This window comes from Eurosta solidaginis, chromosome 1, assembly GCF_040869045.1.
Source record: "Eurosta solidaginis isolate ZX-2024a chromosome 1, ASM4086904v1, whole genome shotgun sequence".
Classification (NCBI taxonomy): domain Eukaryota; kingdom Metazoa; phylum Arthropoda; class Insecta; order Diptera; family Tephritidae; genus Eurosta; species Eurosta solidaginis.
Genome location: NC_090319.1, coordinates 116862589 through 116882757, shown reverse-complemented (window position 1 = coordinate 116882757; position 20169 = coordinate 116862589). Strand labels below are relative to the sequence as shown.

General features: G+C 40.7%; 1 protein-coding gene across 2 annotated transcripts in view; it reads right to left on the bottom strand.

The window, feature by feature from the left end:
• Window positions 1-20169, bottom strand: part of Gnf1 (germ line transcription factor 1) — a 134489-nt gene that overhangs the window by 41966 nt on the left and 72354 nt on the right. For both annotated transcript variants that reach the window (XM_067759745.1, XM_067759744.1), the window contains exon 3: window positions 4877-5573. In XM_067759745.1, coding sequence (XP_067615846.1) covers window positions 4877-5573 — 697 coding nt within the window. The remainder of the gene's footprint in view (window positions 1-4876; window positions 5574-20169) is intronic.

The following is a 20169-nucleotide window of genomic DNA, read 5'->3' as shown; positions in this document are numbered from 1 at the left end:
CAAGATGGAATCAAAGGAGACACGTATTGCAGAAATGTCGTCAGAAATAACCTCGAAGATTGAAGCACAAGAAACGTGTATTTCAGAAATGTCGACACAGATTACATCTAAGATGGAAGCACAAGAGGAGCACTTATCATTGCAGGTGGCACAAATGTCTTCGCAGTTAGAAGCACAGGAAGCAAGGGTAACATCAAAGCTGGAAGCACAGGATACAAAAATTGTACAGCTTGAGGACAAAATTGATGCCAAGATAGAAACTTTGAGAGGTCGTATACAGGAGTTGCAAATAAGTCGCCCGGCTGCTTCCGCAAGTAGTCCAAAGGTAAAGACACCATCTTTTGACGGCTCTGTTCCTTTCCAGGTCTTTAAGCTTCAATTTGAGAAGACATCAGCAGTGAACAACTGGAATGCTGAAGATAAAGTTGCTGCACTGTTCATGGCATTGAAAGGGCCTGCAGCTGAGATTTAACAAACCATTCCAGAGGGCGAACGGAACTCTTATGAAGCATTGATCGGCGCTCTAGAGGGACGATACGGGACCGAGCATAGGAGACAGATATAGCAAACTCAAAACCTACATTCACAGAAACGGTATCACATGCTCTGATTCAGGAAACAGCATCGCTACTGTGTAAGCCAGCGTGCAAAGCCGCCGTGTGGAGGTATAAAGGCCAGACTGGGTGAACACAATATTGGAGGCGCTGAAAGGATCGGAAAAGCGGAGTGAAAGAGTTATCAAATGCTTCAAATGCGGGAAGCCCGGTCACATTGCACGTCATTGCGATCTTGATCCTAGTGGTTGCAACAGCATGGGTGGTCTTAATAACAAAGCTGGAGGGGATGAGCAATAACGAGTAAGATGTAGAGATCGAGAGCTATCTCCAGCTATTGAATGTCCTGTGATATCTGTGTCGCAAATTGGAAGGAAATCAAGCAGTCTTACCATCAGAGGGAATGTGGATGGCAAAGAACGTGTACTGACTGTAGATACGGGCGCATCTCACTCCTTGATTCAATCAGATTTGGTAAACAGGAGAATAAAGCCATTACCTGGAGCAAGGTTGCGTACGGTCACTGGCGAGTATAACCAAGTCCTGGGAGAAGTGATCTGTGAAGTCTTAATTGGGGAGGTCATGGTTCTACACAAATTCGTTGTGGCGGAGATCGTTGATGAAGTCATATTGGGGGTGGACTTCTTAGATGACCATGACATCAGGATCGATATGCGGAGAAAGATTATGCGCTATAAAAACAAGGATGTGCCACTTAACTTCAGTTTGGAGAAGGGGTTCAGCAGTAAGCGAGTGCTGGTGGAGAAGATTCGACACAGACCACAAAAGTCAAGGAAAGTAGATCGGGCAAAAGTTGATGAAACGAATGGGTCAAACAAATCAAAACCGAAGGTACCTGCGAGAGAAACACTGGCCTTGAAAAACCCTAAAGGACGCACTAAAACGAACGAAAGAATTTCCCAGAAAGAATGCAAGGGTGGTTTCAAGCCAGGGCGCACTACTGATGGGAAACGTCGGAACGATACTGATTATGTGAAGCCAATCCGTCAAGAGCAAGCTCTACAAAGTAGTTCATTGGCCAAACAACAGAGTGCGAAGGAACGATCCAGGTTAATGAGTAGTAAGATGAAACGCAGGTACGATGAGAACAATAATTCGGAAGGTTTCTTGGAGGGAGATTTGGTACTGTTATACAACTCTCACAGGCGGAAAAGTGTTCCATCCAAATTTTGGTGCAGTTGGCAAGGCCCGTGCAGAGTTGTGAAGAGGATCAGTGATGTCATCTACCGCATACAAACAATTGGGAAACCACGAAATAGAAGAGTGGTTCATTTGGAGATGCTGGCAGCGTTTAGATCGAGAGATTTGTCTGATCGGGACGATCACTTAGGTGGAGGGCAGTGTGACGAATATTAGCAGCACTAAGGGATACTATCATCTCTAAGCCAATACTTAGCAGTGTCTTGTATGCACATCAATACATCAATCATTATGTCTATACATATGTCCATACAAGCAGCGGAGAGCAACGCACAAACACATGCATATATCTGAGATACTCCCAAAAGTATGCAATAATTTGTGCAAGTATCACTCACATATACACGCGCATATGAGAAGCTATAAACTTAGTTATAGCTGGTAATTTTATAGCTGGTAACTAATTAGCAAATTCTAGAAATAGAAGCGCCTAGAAACATGCCAACGAGGAAACCAAACAGTATAAAAGCAAGCTATCAGTTGCGAAGTATAAGTGTTATTGTGAAGTACTTTAATAAAGGCCATTTTGCATTATTATATAGTGGAGTTATTTATTCAACAGTTTAGTGATTCGAACGTTAGTATAAGGTTGCAAATAAGAGGAATTTCAGTAAATTCGTTACAATATCTTACACATACATACATATTTAGCAGGCGAAGCTCTGACGACCCCAAGTTCCTCATGGAACCAGGGGTGGGGCGGGATGTTCTAGAAGGTTTAATGTGGTCATCGTCATCGTGGTAGTCGAAAGTAGCATTTATTGGCAAGAGTGATTCTTCGCTGAATTTCAGAGCGGATGTTGTTGTTTGTGTTAATGCAACCAGCAACCAAATAAGTACACGAAGTCTTTTACTATTTCGAAATTATGGCCGCCAACAGTGATGTGGTTGCCAAGGCGCAACTGCACTGACTCTGAGGTACTTCCTTTTGTCCTCATTCTTCGGCTTCTAACATTAGAGAAATATTGTGATTTTACAGTAGAATTCGATAAATCTATAATCTCTCTAATACATCTATAATCGTAGACTAGGTTAGAATGCGATTAGAGAATTATTTGAGAAACACTAGACATTCTATGATCACTTATCCCTAGTGTTATTATTCTCTAGAAATAAAAATCGTGAAAATTTTTACGAAAATATTGTTCGTTTCAAAATCAGTTTTTCATATGTAATAATTAAAATAAGTAAAAATGGTAAAGAGGGGTTGGCATGATACCCTGACTGGTATCATGAAGAAGTATTTGAAATAATAAAACAACGAAAATTGTATTGATTTTAAATAATTAATTTGAATTGCGCTTCCATTTAAGTTTTACATTAGAGCCAACTTAGAACTCGACGGTAGAATTCGATTACAATTCTAACCCTTTTCACGATATCGCGAACAAAGTCTCCTTTTTGTCGAGAATGCTATAGTTCTGGATAGTTTCGCAAATCGCCCTCTAACCTTCTATCTTAGAGATATAAATTAGAGTTCGATTCGTTTTCTATTCGTTAACTAACCTTAATGCTTGTTGAGCCTACACCGGTACAGAGTTACAGTTCTTTAGGTGTCCCTCCCATTTCTCACGCTTGTGTTTGTCTACAAGCTGTCTGATGGGCAGGTTTATGTCCCTGCATGGGATCGGCAGGGTGCGGCCTCCGTTGGAAAGTGTGGCCGGATTTCCTTAATCCTTCCAACGGGTATGTCGACGAGCCGACGTAGATTCAATAACCTTTCGGAAAGCACGTTCCCTTGAAGGGCATCAACCGGTATTGGAAGGGCAGTGAAAAGCGCCAAGAATAGTGCGATTTTCACCAGTGAGAACGCCACTGAAATCAGGGCAATATGCACTGGGCCTCACGCGACAGGAGGGATGTAGATGTTGATGTTTCTATATTCGCATTGCCTGACCGGACAGATATTACTTGACGATCCACGACACTGTCCCTGTGGCTGATGGCGGGATTAAATAAATTATACTGCACGGAGTGGTGAATGATGTAGTTGTTGTTGTTGTAGCGATAAAGACACTCCCCGAAGGCCTTGAGGAGTGTTATCGATGTTGATGGTCCTTTGGCGGATGCAGATCCGGTACGTTCCGGTAACAAGCACCATTAAGGTACTAGCCTGAACTTTTCGCTAATGATATGGTATGACCACATGAAACCTTCTAGGCCATCCCTCCCTCCTACCCCACAGATCCATGATGATTTTGAGGTCGCCAGAGCCTCGGCTGTTAAAGAAACAGGATTCGCCACGGGTAGGTGATGTTGTTGTTGTTGTAGCGATAAGGTTGCTCCCCGAAGGATTTGGGGAGTGTTGTCAATGTGATGGTCCTTTGCCGGATACAGATCCGGTACGCTCCGGTAACACAGCACCATTAAGGTGCTAGCCCGACTATCTCGAGAATAAATTATATGGCCACATTAAACCTTCAGGCCATCCCTCCCTCCCCAAACCCAAGTTCCATGCGGAGCTTGGGGTCGCCAGAGCCTCGTCTGTTAGTGAAACAGGATTCACCGCGGATAGGCGAGGTTGACAATTGGGTAGGTGGTGTTGGTGAGTGATAAATGCGACTGCCTCCCAATTTCTCTTGTTGGGGCGTATATCGTCGTTTCAGCGAATGTTGCACCCTTCTTTGCCTACGCATCGGCCTTTTCGTTAACTTTTATACCTTTATGACCGGGAACCCAGTATAGATGTATGGTCCGGCCTGAGCGAAGTTTTTCCAACGCTTCTTTGCATTCCAGAATCCAGGGTTTCAGCTGCTTTCTTCACGGCTACAATCTCCGCCTGAAAGACGCTGCAGTAATCTGGCAGCCTGTGAGACCTTTCTAATTTCTGAATCGACACAGTAAACAGCAGACCAGGCCACTTCCATTAATTTGGAATCATCCGTATACACATGCCATCTGGCACCAGCTCTCCGGCTCAGCTGTGGCCCGTCAGTCCCTTTTGAACGAAACTCTTTTTTAGGTGGTGTTCTCCGTTGAAAACCTGTGGATCGTGTTAAGAATTAACTAATATGGCACAAAGCTGAAATCGGCTTGTATGAATACCAAATTTGACAAGAGATGACGGATAATCGTTTCAAAATACACCAATGTCTACTTACTTGGATACGTTACTATTCGGTCCGAATTGTCCAACGATTTCTTTTACACTAGTTGGTTTATGTTTCTCTACCCACTGAAGCGCTGCATCATCTACTTTCGGTTTGACTTTCGTTACTTCTTTAGTTTCATTTTTCATGGTTATATTTTCCTCTTTTGGTGAGGCTTTTTCATTTATTTTGTCCTCAGATCTTTCGAGTTTTTGTTTCTTTTGTGGGGATGATCCCTTAAAATTCCCTTGGCTTTTTTTTTCATCCGTTCTAGAATTTTGTGACTCAGACTCTTTTGTTTTCATATCTGTTTGTTTTTCTCCTTTGAAAGCTTTTTTCGGGTGGTCGCCTGATTTTTCACGAATTAAATCAAAAAGTCCACCTTCACTTATTACATTAACACCTAGTTCTTCTGCTTGCACAAGTTTCTTGGGACCAGCTTCCTCACCAACAACTAAATAATTTAACCTTTTACCAACCGTAGTTACCATTTTCCCACCCAACTCCTTAATAATTGACGCTGCTTCGTCTCGCTCCAGAGACTCCAATATGCCGGTGATTAAAAACGTTAATCCTGCTAAGCAATTCGGTTTACCTTTGGGAACTTCCTTAGAGCCGGGATTAATTACGCTTGCTCGATTTTTATACTTCTGATAAAGAATCGCAGCCATTCGTTTACGTTCATGCCGATCTTCATCTGACAGTACACCTACAATTAAAAAAAATATTTATGCAATTCACAAAGTTCCTAGTCTTCGTATGTACTGTGTTTTAATGAAATTTTATCTTAAAAAACCATAGAAAGTACTAAAACCTTAACATTTTATTTTATTTATTTATTACAGTCTATGATTAAAAACCTTACAGAATAGGTTACAAAATGTCAACGATTAGACCAGTTATACAGAGGATATAAAAAATTTGCTTAAAAATTGTTTACTAAAAATAGCATACAATTGCTTACTGAAAATACATACAACTTTTAAGTTACTGGAGAATATATCATAATAGGTTAAATTAGAGCGTAATTACTCCTACAACAGTCAATAGCAAAGAGATCAACATGACGTAACGATCTACTTGGAACATTCAATTTTATTAGTTGTAGCAAAGGGTACATAGTAAACCATGCAGGAACAGCATACTAGCAACTAACCTTCTACCCGAGAGGGATTGCAAATTTATTCGTTTACAGCGATAAATATGTAAGGGAATAGGCAAATCAAACATTAAATGCGATAAAGAATGTACAAAAATCTATTTTGCAAGCGCTCATTTCTGTTAGAATGGATACCATATAACGAGTTCCGAACTAAGTCGTCATTTTAAAATTTCGACCTAGCAAAAGAATTTAACGTGTGGGGAGTAAAATACGAACGGTTCTTGTAAAGGTTACAGAAAATAAATTATAAATAAAATAATTTAAAAAAAATTTGTAAACGAAACGTTTTTATTGAAAACAATACTTACATTAAGTAATAATAATACTAAAAGATAGAAAATAATTAGCTAGGTCCTAGGTGCTAGTCATCAAACTGCTCATCAATCTAGCGTCAAATTTCTATTGATAGTCACAAGTAAGACCAACTGAACCCTGATTATGTTACACCTAACATTTTTAGAAATTTCACTCGTCCAACGTTTTTATTTAATTGTCTGATCAACGCCCTAGATTGATGACGAGTGAGATGACCAGTACCTAGGACCTACCTAATTATTTTCTAGCTTTTAGTATTATTATTACTTCATGTAAGTATTGTTTTCAATAAAACCGTTTAACTTACAATTTTTTTTTTAAATCATTTTATTTTTAAGTTTTTAGTCTTTATTTAATTGCCTATTATTCCTCATTATATTTAGTTCATTTAGTGACTCATTATTACAAGGACTCTTTCCTGACAATTTGTTACAATCTGAGTCCTCAATACATAATCCTTCCAAAGACTTTATTCGACTCAGCGCCATGTATGCTTGTCACTCTTTGAACTCCGATGATGTTCTGGGTCATCCTGGTCCACATTCTAGTCGATATCTCGAAAACGCCTTCACATATACAACTAAGGGCCACTCCCTTTTAAAACCCACATTAATACCTTTAATTTGATACCCATATCGTACAAACACATTCTAGAGTCACCCCTGGTCCACGTTTATGGCGATATCTCGAAAAGGCGTCCACATGTAGAACTAAGGCCCACTCCTTTTTAAAATACTAATTAACACCTTTAATTTGATACCCATATCGTACAAACAAATTCTAGAGTCGCCCCTGGTCCACCTTTATGGCGATATTTCGAAAAGGCGTCCACCTTAAGAACTAAGGCTCACGCCCTTTTAAAATACTGATTAACACCTTTCATTTGATACCCATATCGTACAAACAAATTCTAGTCACCCCTGGTCCACGTTTATGGCGATATCTCGAAAAGGCATTCACCTATAGAACTAAGGACCACGCCCTTTTAAAATACTCATTAACACCTTTCATTTGATACCCATATCGTACAAACAAATTCTAGAGTCACCCCTGGTCCACCTTTATGGCGATATCTCGAAAAGGCGTCCACCTATAGAACTAAGGCCCACGCCCTTTTAAAATACACATTAACACCTTTCATTTGATACCCATATTGTATAAACGCATTCTAGAGTCACCCCTGGTCCACTTTTATAACGATATTCCGAAAAGGCGTCCACCTATAGAACTAAGGCCCACTCCGTTTTAAAACACTTATTAACACCTTTCGTTTGATACCCATATTGTACAAACGCATTCTAAAGTCAACCCTGGTCCACTTTTATAACGATATTCCGAAAAGGCGTCCACCTATAGAACTAAGGCCCACTCCCTTTCAAAATACTTATTAACACCTTTCATTTGATACCCATATAGTACAAACAAATTCTAGAGTCACCCCTGATCCATCTTTATGGCGATATCTCGAAACGGCGTCCATCTATAGAACTTAGGCCCACGCCCTTTTAAAATACTCATTAATACTGTTATGAAAGTATACCACCCTACTACTATCCCCTTTCAATTACACAGTTTGCGACGACCCTGATTATGCATATAACAGTGACTTAGCACACGCAGTCAGAGAGAGGTTGAAAAACAATAGTGACGCAAGCAGAACAGCGGGAAAGCCAAGCAGAAAAATTACCTATAGTACAACAGCAATAATGCAAAACACCGATTGGAATGCGAGGATAACGGAATACTTTTTATTTTGATTTGTCTATAAAAGACCACTTTTGTCATATACTGAGTTAGTTGTTAAACGACATCACAATTTGTAATTAATAAAAACCCTCTCGGGAACCGCATACACCAAGTGTCGATTCTTATTACAACACTGGTGTCAGGTGTGGGGTGCATATTAGTGCACCAAATCGAACAGGCTAGCGTTCTAGTCTATAAGCGTACCATGCCATATAAATCTAAGGAGCTGAACCAGCTCCAACGTCAAATCCAGAAGGACATCCAAGAGCAGTTTGCTGCTTTCTCAGAAGCGATGGATGACCACCTCACCTCATTCTTGCAGGCACAGCCTTCTGGTCAGCAACGTGAGATTCAGCAGTTAAGATCGGAGGTAAAATCGCTGTCAGACAGTTTCGAAGAACGGTTGGCATCAAAATTTGAACAACACATTTATCCACAAGCATCGATGGCGAATTTTGGTACATCGACAACAATGGCCTGCCATCTACCAAGCGTCAGTTATCCTGGGCAATCGCAAACTATATCGGCAGTTACCGCAAGCGGAGCGTATCCGAGGGGTCCTAACGCGGCAGCGTCAACACCACCAATTACTACGTCTAGTGTTCTAGATTCCAGGATGATTTCCGCACCAGTCGCTCATGGTTCCGGCATAGTTAACGAAGAAACACAGCAACAACATCTATTAAGGCAGTCAAACACCACTACTAATGGTGTTCTTCAAAGCGACGCACACATTTCACGCCGCTCGTTTTGTCAATACGACGTATCGCCTTATGACGGCACATCTTGGTCTGACTATAAGTGTTTAGTGGAGCATACCGCCAACTTCTACGGGTGGACCACTGCCGAGAAAGTGATGGCGGTGATCGCAAATCTGCGCGGCTTACGCCTTATAAGGGCACTGCCTTTAAACCCACCGCCCTCATGGGAGCAACTGAGTCAGCTTTTCACCGAGAAATTTACGGTGCCAGCACAGGTTAGTTATCAAGAATTCAAGCGACGCGTCCAGGGCCCAAGGGAAGGTTTGACCGAATTTGCCACCGCTTTAGAACTTTTGGCCACCGCCGCTTTTCCAAACTCACCTACATCTTTCGTTACTGAAGCACTTAAAATTCAATTTATCGATGGTCTACGCGATCTAGATTTAATGCGTTTAGTCGTTGCAGGACAGCCTTCAACAATTAAAGCAGCTCAAGAAATATCATCGCGCACTGATCGAAACCGATCACGAAACGTTTTCAGTGTCAACCAGCGTCATCGTGAGCAGCAGGAAAACCAGAACTCGTCGACTATGTGGAGCGAAAGTCGACGAAATTAAATGCAATCGCTCCAAATGAGGTAATTAATGAAAATCAACAACCATTACAGGAACAGAACCAAGAAACATTAGGAGATGGAGCGCTCACCTCAGATTTAAATATCAGGGTAGTCAACAGTGATGGTCTGCTCATACATGCTGTGGTGAATGGCGTAAGTACACCTTTTATCGTAGACACCGGCGCAGCCGTGTCCCTTATTCCGTATAACAGTGTGCCGGCAGGAGCTACGATACAACCTGCCCACTGCAAACTCCTCGCTGCAGGAAATGGTGAATTCTTTTCAAAAGGAAAGGTCCAACTGGAGTTTAAGTTGGGTCAGTTAAAGTTTCGGCATTTATTTTTGGTTATCGGTGCACATACCCCTGCTATATTAGGATTGGACTTTCTGTACCAACAACGTGCGACAATCAACCTTAGAGATTTTCAACTTGAGCTGGAGAATGGATCAGTTCCCCTGGCGGGACCATCATTCCTTCAGGGGGAAAAAGTAATTTTGAAGTCCGCCGTTTGCCTGCCAGCACGATCTGACACATTTCTTATGGTACCAGCTAATAGAAATGACGTAATGCAATCTGTTCTAATTTCAGCTGCAGTCGAAATTAAACTTCCTGAAGGTGTTTTCATGGGGCGCACGTTAGTACATTCAGAGCAGATAGCCTGGCCAATACGGCTGATCAGCACGAACTCATCTTTGGTGAAGCTACCTGCAGACACCGTAATAGGAAACGCAACCGAAGTTGAAGTGATGCCCGCAAACGACGATGGTACCCAATACGCTTCCATGTGCTCTGAAACCCGTTTCCCCTTTGATGAGGATGTGCCAGCCGCCATTCGTGAAGAATTTCAAAGGTTAGTTTCTGACTTTAGCAATATATTTTGTAGTCATTCTAGTGACTTTGGACGCACTCACTTGGTGAAACATGAAATACATACCGGAGATGCCACACCAATACGGCAAGTACCCCGACGAGAGCCCCCCTCAAGGCGAGGAATTGTAGCGGAACTAGTAGGTGACATGCAAGCGAGAGGCATTATCGAAAAATCGTCCAGCCCATGGTCATCTCCAGTTGTCCTTGTGAGGAAAAAGGATGGCTCATTCAGGTTTTGTGTCGACTATAGACAACTTAATGATGTCACTCAGAAAGATTCCTACCCATTGCCCCGCATGGATGATATACTGGCGACTTTGAGCGGTTCTCAGTGGTTCTCCACCATGGATCTACAAAGCGGGTACTGGCAGGTGGAAATGCACCCAGATTCTAAATCCAAGACAGCTTTTTCTTGTGGAGCAGGGCTCTGGCAGTTCAACGGCATGCCTTTCGGGCTCTGCAATGCCCCCGCCACTTTCGAGAGATTAATGGATAATGTATTAGCTGGCCTTCCTTGGACAACAACACTGGTATATTTAGATGACATTATAGTCCACTCGCGTTCCTCGGAAGGTCATATTGCCGCTCTTAGGGAAGTGTTTCTCCGCTTACGGAAAGCTGGGCTGAAACTTAGTCCAACAAAATGTAATTTCTTTAAAGAACGTGTACACTATTTAGGTCATATAGTTAGCAGAAAGGGGCTGGAAGCAGATCCGGGTAAGACAAACAAGGTGGTGAATTGGCCTGTCCCAGCATCCAAAACGGACGTTAAATCGTTCCTGGGCTTATGTTCCTACTACCGGAAGTTCGTGAAGGGATTCTCCGCTATTAGCCGTCCATTGGCTGAACTCACAGAGTTAAGAAGACCATTCGCATGGTCTGAAGATGCAAAGCATGCCTTCGACGCCTTGAAGCAACACCTCACCTCGGCCCCAATATTAGCGTTTCCTGATGAGAATTCTCAGTATATTTTAGATACTGACGGTTCAAACTGTGGTATAGGAGCTGTCCTTAGTCAGGTACAAAATGCAGAGGAAAAGGTAATTGAATACTACAGTCGCAGCTTAGATAAGGCAGAACGTAATTACTGCGTTACGTGAAAAGAACTTTTAGCTGTTGTTGTTGCTACCTCTCATTTCAGACACTATTTACTTGGAAGAGAATTCATACTCCGAACGGATCACGCTTCCTTACGCTGGTTGTATAACTTTCGGACACCAGAGGGACAAATAGCTCGCTGGCTCGAGCGATTGCAGGAATACGGTTTCTCTATTCATCACCGATCTGGTAGCAAACACAATAATGCTGACGCTTTGTCGCGCAGGCCCTGCGGCGATTGTCGAAACTGTTCTCGACTTGAACAACGAGATGGTCTTCAGGTTTTGGCTGTAGGTTTAGTGTACGAAAACTTATCTGCCGCCCAAAAGGAGGATAGATGTTTGCAGAAAGTACTTCAGTGGATGCAACAACGGTTGCGACCTACTAGAGATGAAATCATCTCTGAAGAACCGGAAGTCAAATCTTATTGGGCTATCTACGATCAACTCAAACTGACTAATGACACTCTTGTTCGAATATGGTTAGAAGGCGAAGAAGAACGTTCTTTGCCCATACTTCCTAAAGACAGCAGAGTTAAGGTATTCGAACAACTGCACAACAGTACTACCGGTGGACATTTGGGCATACGGAAGACACTAGGTAAACTAAAAAAGCGGTATTATTGGGTAGGCATGTCAACCGACGTACAGCGATGGTGTGCTGAATGCCATACTTGTAGCGCTCGGAAGGGCCCCGGCCGTACGACCGTAGGGAAGCTACAACCTTCCTTAGTTGGAGCTCCATTCGAACGGATCGCCATCGATATTCTTGGGCCGCTGCCCAGGACTGACGGCGGAAATCGTTACATAGCCGTCGTTATGGATTATTTCACCAAATGGCCTGAATGCCTTGCTCTTCCCGACCAAACTGCGGAAGTGGTTGCACACGCACTAGCTAGCGAAGTTTTCGCGCGATATGGGGTCCCACATATCATCCACTCTAACCAAGGTCGCAACTTCGAATCGGAGGTATTCCAGAGCGCCATGGAGTTGCTCAGAGCGGACAAAACTCGCACAACACCATTAAGACCGCAATCCGATGGGATGGTTGAGCGCTTTAACCGAACACTACTACTATTTGGCCAAGTTTATAGCCAAGAATCAGCGTAATTGGGATAAGCTCCTACCATTCGCCTTAATGGCTTATCGCTCATCAGAGCACGCCTCCACCAAATCTTCGCCAGCACAGTTACTCTTTGGTAAAGAGCTGCGTCTACCGGTGGATCTTATTTACAGAGCCCCTTTGTTTGAACGGCAGGAGCTTCCTGGGTATGTAGAAAACTTAAAACTTTCTTTGCAGGCGACTCACAGGTTGGCACGAAATCACCTTAAGCTGGCAGCTGAAGCAATGAAGCAACGCTATGATCTTCGTTCAAAGATACGAGAGTTAGAGCCCGGACAACCAGTATGGGTATATGCGCCAACTAGGGTTAAAGGGCGCTGCCCGAAACTACAAAGCGATTGGGTCGGCCCCGCTCTTACTATCAAAAGGGTATCTGACTTAGTGTATCGGGTACGCTTTCCTGGACGGAAAACACCTCGAACTCTTCACGTGAATCGTTTGGCTCCCTACACTTGTTCTGAAAATTTCAGACGGGAGGCGTGAAACTAAAACGAGGGGGCAGTGTTATGAAAGTATACCACCCTACTACTATCCCCATTCAATTACACAGTTTGCGACGACCCTGATTATGCATATAACAGTGTCTTTGCACACGCAGTCAGAGAGAGGTTGAAAAACAATAGTGACGCAAGCAGAACAGCGGCAAAGCCAAGCAGAAAAATTACCTATAGTACAACAGCAATAATGCAAAACACCGATTGGAATGCGAGGATAACGGAATACTTTTTATTTTGATTTGTCTATAAAAGACCACTTTTGTCATATACTGAGTTAGTTGTTAAACGACATCACAATTTGTAATTAATAAAAACCCTCTCGGGAACCGCATACACCAAGTGTCGATTCTTATTACAACAATACCTTTCATTTGATACCCATATCGTACAAAATAAATTCTAGAGTCACCCCTGGTCCACCTTTATGGCGATATCTTGAAAAGGCGTCCACCTATAGAACTTAGGCCCACTCCCTTTTAAAATTATCATTAACACATTTCATTTGATACCCATATCGTACAAACAAATTCTAGAGTCAGGCCTGGCCCACCTTTATGGCGATATCCCTAAATGGCGTCCATCTATAGAACTATGGTCCACTTCCTCTTAAAATACTCTTTAATACCTTCCATTTGATACACATGTCATACAATCACATTCCAGGGTTACCCTAGGTTCTTTTTACAACATGGTGATTTTCCCTTTGTCTCCACAGCTCTCAACTGAGTATGTAATGTTCGGTTACACTCGAACTTAGCCTTCCTTACTTGTTTTAAATTAAATTCACTTCGATAATTCTTTCCGACACAATTCCTCTTTAGTACTTTGGCATATGATCCTCTGTGGGTGCTCCATGGAGTACTACAGTGAAAGTACTTTGAAAGTACTCTCACGTATGTACTCTATGGAATACTCACAAACAAAGCGAGAGTGGGATCACCTACTCCTCTCCTAGGACATCGCAATGTTAATTGGAGCACATTTTTTGTATGAATACAGATTAGATTTGGAGCGGTCCTATACTCCCAAAGGAGTATTCCTTACATTTTTCTAAAATCCAATTGACCCTTCGACTGACTATCCTAAATTGCAAATGACCCTTCGACTGACTATACTAAATTCCAATTAACCCTTTCTAATATCCATCTGGAAAGGGTGTATGTATCATTCAATAAAACAATTGATTTGATATTTGAAGATTTATTTTAATTTCCATTTGGCGTGTGTGCACAGCTAGATTGTTCAAAACGGAAGTCTATGTCTTACAATTGCTGTACTAAAGTCATCGAACTATCGAACTGCACACTACCCTGCAAAAATCGCGAGTACTCCATGCATGCATGCTATATGTACTCGCTATGGACCAACCGAGTACTCCAAAATTAACCACAATTCATACAAAAAATATGGTCCAATTAGCATTGCGATGTCCTAGGACTGGACCATATACTCCAGCTTCGCATTACATCAGAGTAATCCATGGAGTACCCACAGTCCAAAAAACATCGTGTAGTGATTACAATCGTTAAAAACGAGCAATCATCGGCTTACAATATGTTCGTGTCGAAACATGAGTTGGTCCATTGCTGCATTACAATGGAGCATAATGGTAAGTACTCCAGTGGACCACATGATCCAACGATTTTTGCAGGGTAATAATACAGTGGTAATATTATACAGATGCGTTCATTTTAAAGATGTAACATAATAGGAATATCTTATAGTATGTGGCTTACACCTAGTTCACACACTCAATACATGCTCTAATCATCATGGAAACCATACAGCTTGGGAGGAATAACTAGACGTCCACTTCGTGTTTGATAGTTTGGCTGTGAACTGCTTGTGCCTGCATCCATGGCCTCATCTCTTTCAACAGTATTACTATTATTTTCAGGTATTGTAACTGACTCATCGTTACTTGTTACCTCGCTAGTCACAGGCATACTATTTTCATTTAACGAGCAGCACGGCGCTACTGATTCTCTCTCATCATTCCGCTCAAGCCGCGGTGTACATATTGGCAAATTTTCATTACACTGACTCATGCCTTCTTCAAATAACATTTCAGGATCACTTACACTATTCTTACTTTTTGCTATAAATCTTCGATTACGTCTAAAATAATTATTATTATTATCTTTTATTACATACGATCTTCCATTAATGTTTTGCACTATCTTGCCATAGTACCATTTTTTGTCAGTTTTCTTAAATATAGTTCTATCGCCTAGCTGTAATTCCGGTTATGTCTTTGCATTGCGATCAAAATAATCTTTCTGCTTTTTCCTTTTTTTTAATCCTTTCCCCTATCTCTGATTCATCTATTGAGTTTCGGAACAAAAGTAGTTCTGCTGTTGGGAGTTTTGTTTTTATCAATCTCCCGAAGAATAACTGAGTTGGAGCTAACTGCAAATCTGCCACTGGGGTGTTATTACATTCTAGAATATGATATTGAAAGTTGTCCTTTTCATTGGCTTCGAAACACCGTTTCAACAAACCATTAGCAATTGCTACCCCTTTCTCCGCTAATCCATTGCTTTGTGGGTATCTAGGACTTGACCAAAATATTAGCATCATTAAAGAAGTTTTCCATTTCTAACGAATTAAATGGGTTGTTGTCGCAGCGGATTGTTGGGGGATATCCTACTTTCGTGAAAATTGTTTTCAACGTGTCGATTACACAGCCAGCGGTTTTATGTGCAAGATTTTCCGACAACACAAGGTTAGAGTATGCGTCGATCAGGGAGATATAATATCTGCCCGCATATTCAAAAATATCAATTCCTATTATTTGAAAAGGATATTCAGGAACTTCGTCTTTTCTCAATGGCTCTTTTGCATTATTACGTCTGAAAGTTTCACACACAACACATCCTAGGATTAATTCTTTAATCTGTTCAGTCATGTTTGGCAAAAAATACAATGATCTGGCTTTTGCTAACGTTTTTTCTATTCCGAGGTGTGGCCTGTGCAACCACCTGCATACAACTGGTTGTAACGAGGTTGCAATTATTAGTCTATGATTTTTAAGCAACATTCTTTTTTCGTAGTGGATTTCAGACTTGTATTTGTGAAACTTTTTGCTTAATAACTGGGCCATCCCTGTTCCACGTATGGACATATTTTCTTGTAATCCTCATGCTGCTCTATATGCTTGCAATATAAATCATAATTAGATTTCGATATGCAAGCTTTCCTTGACAGCGTATGAATAACTCCCTTAAGCTCGGCAATTTCAGCCGTTTCACCTAAAGGAGCCCGAGAAAGGCAATCAGCAACCAACATTTGCTTACCGGGAGTATAAACTACCTCAATCTTTGGATATTTGAGCAAAAACATGAACATAGCCTGCAGCCTAGGCGTGACCTCATCAATTTCTTTCTCCAGAAGGGATTCGAGCGGCTTATAATCACTCTGTACTAAAAATTCACGACCGTAGAGATAATAATGAAACTTAATGCAGGAAAATATTATAGCTAGCAACTCTTTCTCTATTTATGCCCATTTCTGTTCTGATTTACTGAGAGTTCGGGACGCATAAGCTACAGTATGTCCCTCTTGAAGTAAAACGCAACCTAAACCATCTTTTGATGCATGTGTCTGCACCACTACCGGTTTTTCTTGTCATTTATAACTAGTACTGGGTCAGATGTAATGATAGTAATGAGATTTTGAAATTCATATTCATGAGCATCAGTCCACTGAAACTTAGCGTTGTTATGCGTTAGTTCACGTAACTTTGCCGATTGTTTTGATAAGTGCGGAATATATGCCGCCAGAAACTTAAGCATACCCAAAAATGCATAACATCGCTTTTATTTTCTGGCTTTTTCAGCTTGATTATAGCTTCGCGATATTTGTCAATTGGTTTAATTGTACCTTTTGACACTACACGACCCATGAATCTAATTTCCGTTTGACGATATCGAATTTTATCTGGATTGAATCGTATACCTTTGTCAATTGCTCGCTTCAATTGCTCGCTGTTGCGAGAATCTCGTCATGCTGATCCAGAGTTTCCACCACGATTGTCATATCATCAAAGTATATTATGACACCGGGAATATCGCCGAAATGTTTCACCATTTCCTTCTGAAACATTTCTGGCGCACAATTTAAGCCAAAGGGTACGCGATTGAACTTATAGCGACCAAACGGTGTCATAAACGTGTGTAAATTTGAGCTTGGTTCATCCAACTCCATTTGCCAAAACCCACTACTGATATCGAGTACAGTAAATATACATTTGTTTGCTAATTGACTAGTTACATCATCGAAAATCGGGATCAGAAAATGCTCTCGTTTTATACACTTATTTAATAGCTTTGGATCCAGACACACTCGAATGTCATTTTTCTTTTCCACTAACTGTACATTATGTACCCAGTCCGTAGGGTGATTGACTGGAGTGATAACTTTATTCCCCACCATCTCCTCAATTTTGAATTTAAAACGCTCTAACAAACTTAATGGTATTCTTTTCTTATAATGCAGACAAGGTATAGACCCCTCCTTTAGTGTTATTTAAACAGTTCCTGGAGATTTACCTAATCCACTGAAAACAGTACTATATTGCTTAATAAAATCACTCTTACTTTTTGGAAACGGTGTCGTTTTAGACTGTATAGTATTGATATCCATCCGTTTTGTGATCTTTAAGTTTACACTAGTCTCCAGTCTTTTTGGAAACGGTGTCGTTTTAGACTGTATAGTATTGATATCTATCCGTTTTATGATCTTAAAGTTCACACTAGTCTCCAACCCCAAAATTAGTACGCTCGCATTATCTACAACAACATACTCTGCCTCTTGTTCCGTATTCAAGTCAGGATCAGTGCATTTTAATATTACTGTGCCAAGGGTTTTTATTTTATTCCCACTATAATCGTACAAGGGATAATCATTACATTTGTAAATGAAATTAGTTTTAAATTTTGAAAGATATTTGACACGAATGCAATTGACATCGGATCCGGAGTCTTTTTTGAATGAAATTGGGGTGTTTTGTATATAATATTTCTTGGTTCACTTGGATTTTCTATTATAATGGTATTTATTCTATAAATATGAACATTACCTACTAACAATCATTTTATTACAAGCTTTACCTCCATCGTTCCAATTATAGTGATCTCCTACTGAGAGTACCTGTCCATGCTGCTTGCTTAATCCGGGATTTGCTCTCTGTCCGTTGTTTGTTGTCTTCTAATCCGTTAATTGCTGGTTTTTCTTTCCGCGACACATTTTCACAAAATGACCCTTTTTTCCACAACCTCGGCAGGTTACTTCCTTTGCTTTGCACGTATTTTAAATGACCAGTTGTAAATTGTTGCCCGCAATTGTAGCAAAAACGTGTAATTGCATGCACAGATTCTTCGATTGCGTTGATGGTTTTGGAATTTCCCTGTTCCAATAGCATTTTGTGAGAATTTGCAGCTTCGTATACCTTACACTTCTCAATTATCTTTTCTAGTGGATCATCTCTCCCATCGAGCAATTTGAGCTGTAGTGTTTTGTCATATACACCCAAAATTAACGACTGACCATAGCTACAGTTGTATTCGCAATAACGTATTTGAGTGCGCAGTTCCGTTTCAAACTCAGAAAAAGGCTGTTTTTCTTTTTCCGTTAGCGTATTAAGTTTGAATGATTCCATTACCACGTTCTTTTTTGGAATGCAGTAATTGTCAAAAGCATGCAGCACATTTGCTAATGGCCGTGCACCCTCACTGCCATTGCTAGTGCTTGCAGGTGTAATACATTTCCACTGCTTTCGGTCCTACAAGCCATAAAAATGTTGCAATTTTGACGTCTTCTTTTTCTTTTAGTTTTCCATTGGCATGTAGGTACATGCAAAAAGTTCCTTTCCATGTGAGCCAGTCTTTAGCGAGATTACTGCCGTCCAATTCAGGCGGTAGTCGATTTTCAGCCATTATGGCAATTATCAATGGGAATTATATTATAATAGTATAAAGCTTGATGTGTTTTGGCCCACTTCTGACACCATGTATCATTCAATAAAACAATTGATTTGATATTTAAAGATTTAATTTAATTTCCACTTGACGTGTGTGCACAGCTAGATGGTTCAAAACGGAAGTATATGTCTTACAATTGGTGTACTAAAGTTATCGAACTATCGAACTGCACACTAATAATACATTGGTAATATTATACAGATGCGTTCATTTTAAAGATGCAACATAATAGGAATACCTTATAGTATAGTATGTGGCTTACACCTAGTTCACACACTCAATACAGTATAGAGGACAGCAACCCCGTCGCAACAAACATTTATGTTAGAGAACGATTAGAAAACGAATGGAATTCCAATGTATTTCTCTAGGGGAGAAGGTTAGGTTTGAAAAACTATGGAGAATTCTAGCATTTTTGAAAGAAGGGGACTTTGTTCTCAATATCGAGAAATAGGTTAGAATTCTAACGTCAATTTCTAATGGGTTTCTGATGTGAATTTTAAGTTAAAGCGCAATTAAATTCAATTATTTATCAATGCAATTTTTGTTGCTTTATTATGTCAAATACTTTTAATGGGTTTAAGCTTATACACATATATATGTATTGTAACGAATTTACTGCAATTCCTCTTATTTGCAACCTTCTGCTAACGTTCGAATCACTAAACTGTTGAATAAATAACTCCACTTTTAAATAATGCAAATTGGCCTTTATTAAAGTACTTCAGAATAACACTACTATTGCTCACCAGATAGCGTCTTAAATCAAACTGATTGTCGTGCCTCTACTGTTGCTGCCTTTTATACTGTCTGATTTCCTCGTTGCATATTTCTAGGCTTTTCTATTTCCAGAACTTACTAGTTAGTTATCAGCTATAAAATTACTCAGATGTAACTACAGATGCATGATTTTATAGCTTCTCTCAAACCCCATGCGCTTGTATGTGTGAGCGACACTTGCACAACCATTGCATACTTTCGGGAGTATCTCAGATTTATGCATGTGGTTGTGTGTTGCTTCTCCGCTGCGTGTACGTACATATGTGTAGATATAATGATTGAATTATTGATGTGCATACAAGTCACTGCTTAGCATCGGCTTAGAGATGATATTATCCCTTAGTGCTGCTAATATTCGTTACAGTATGAACATAATACAAAGGCTTCTTTTAATAATTCAAAACCTAGCTTAAACG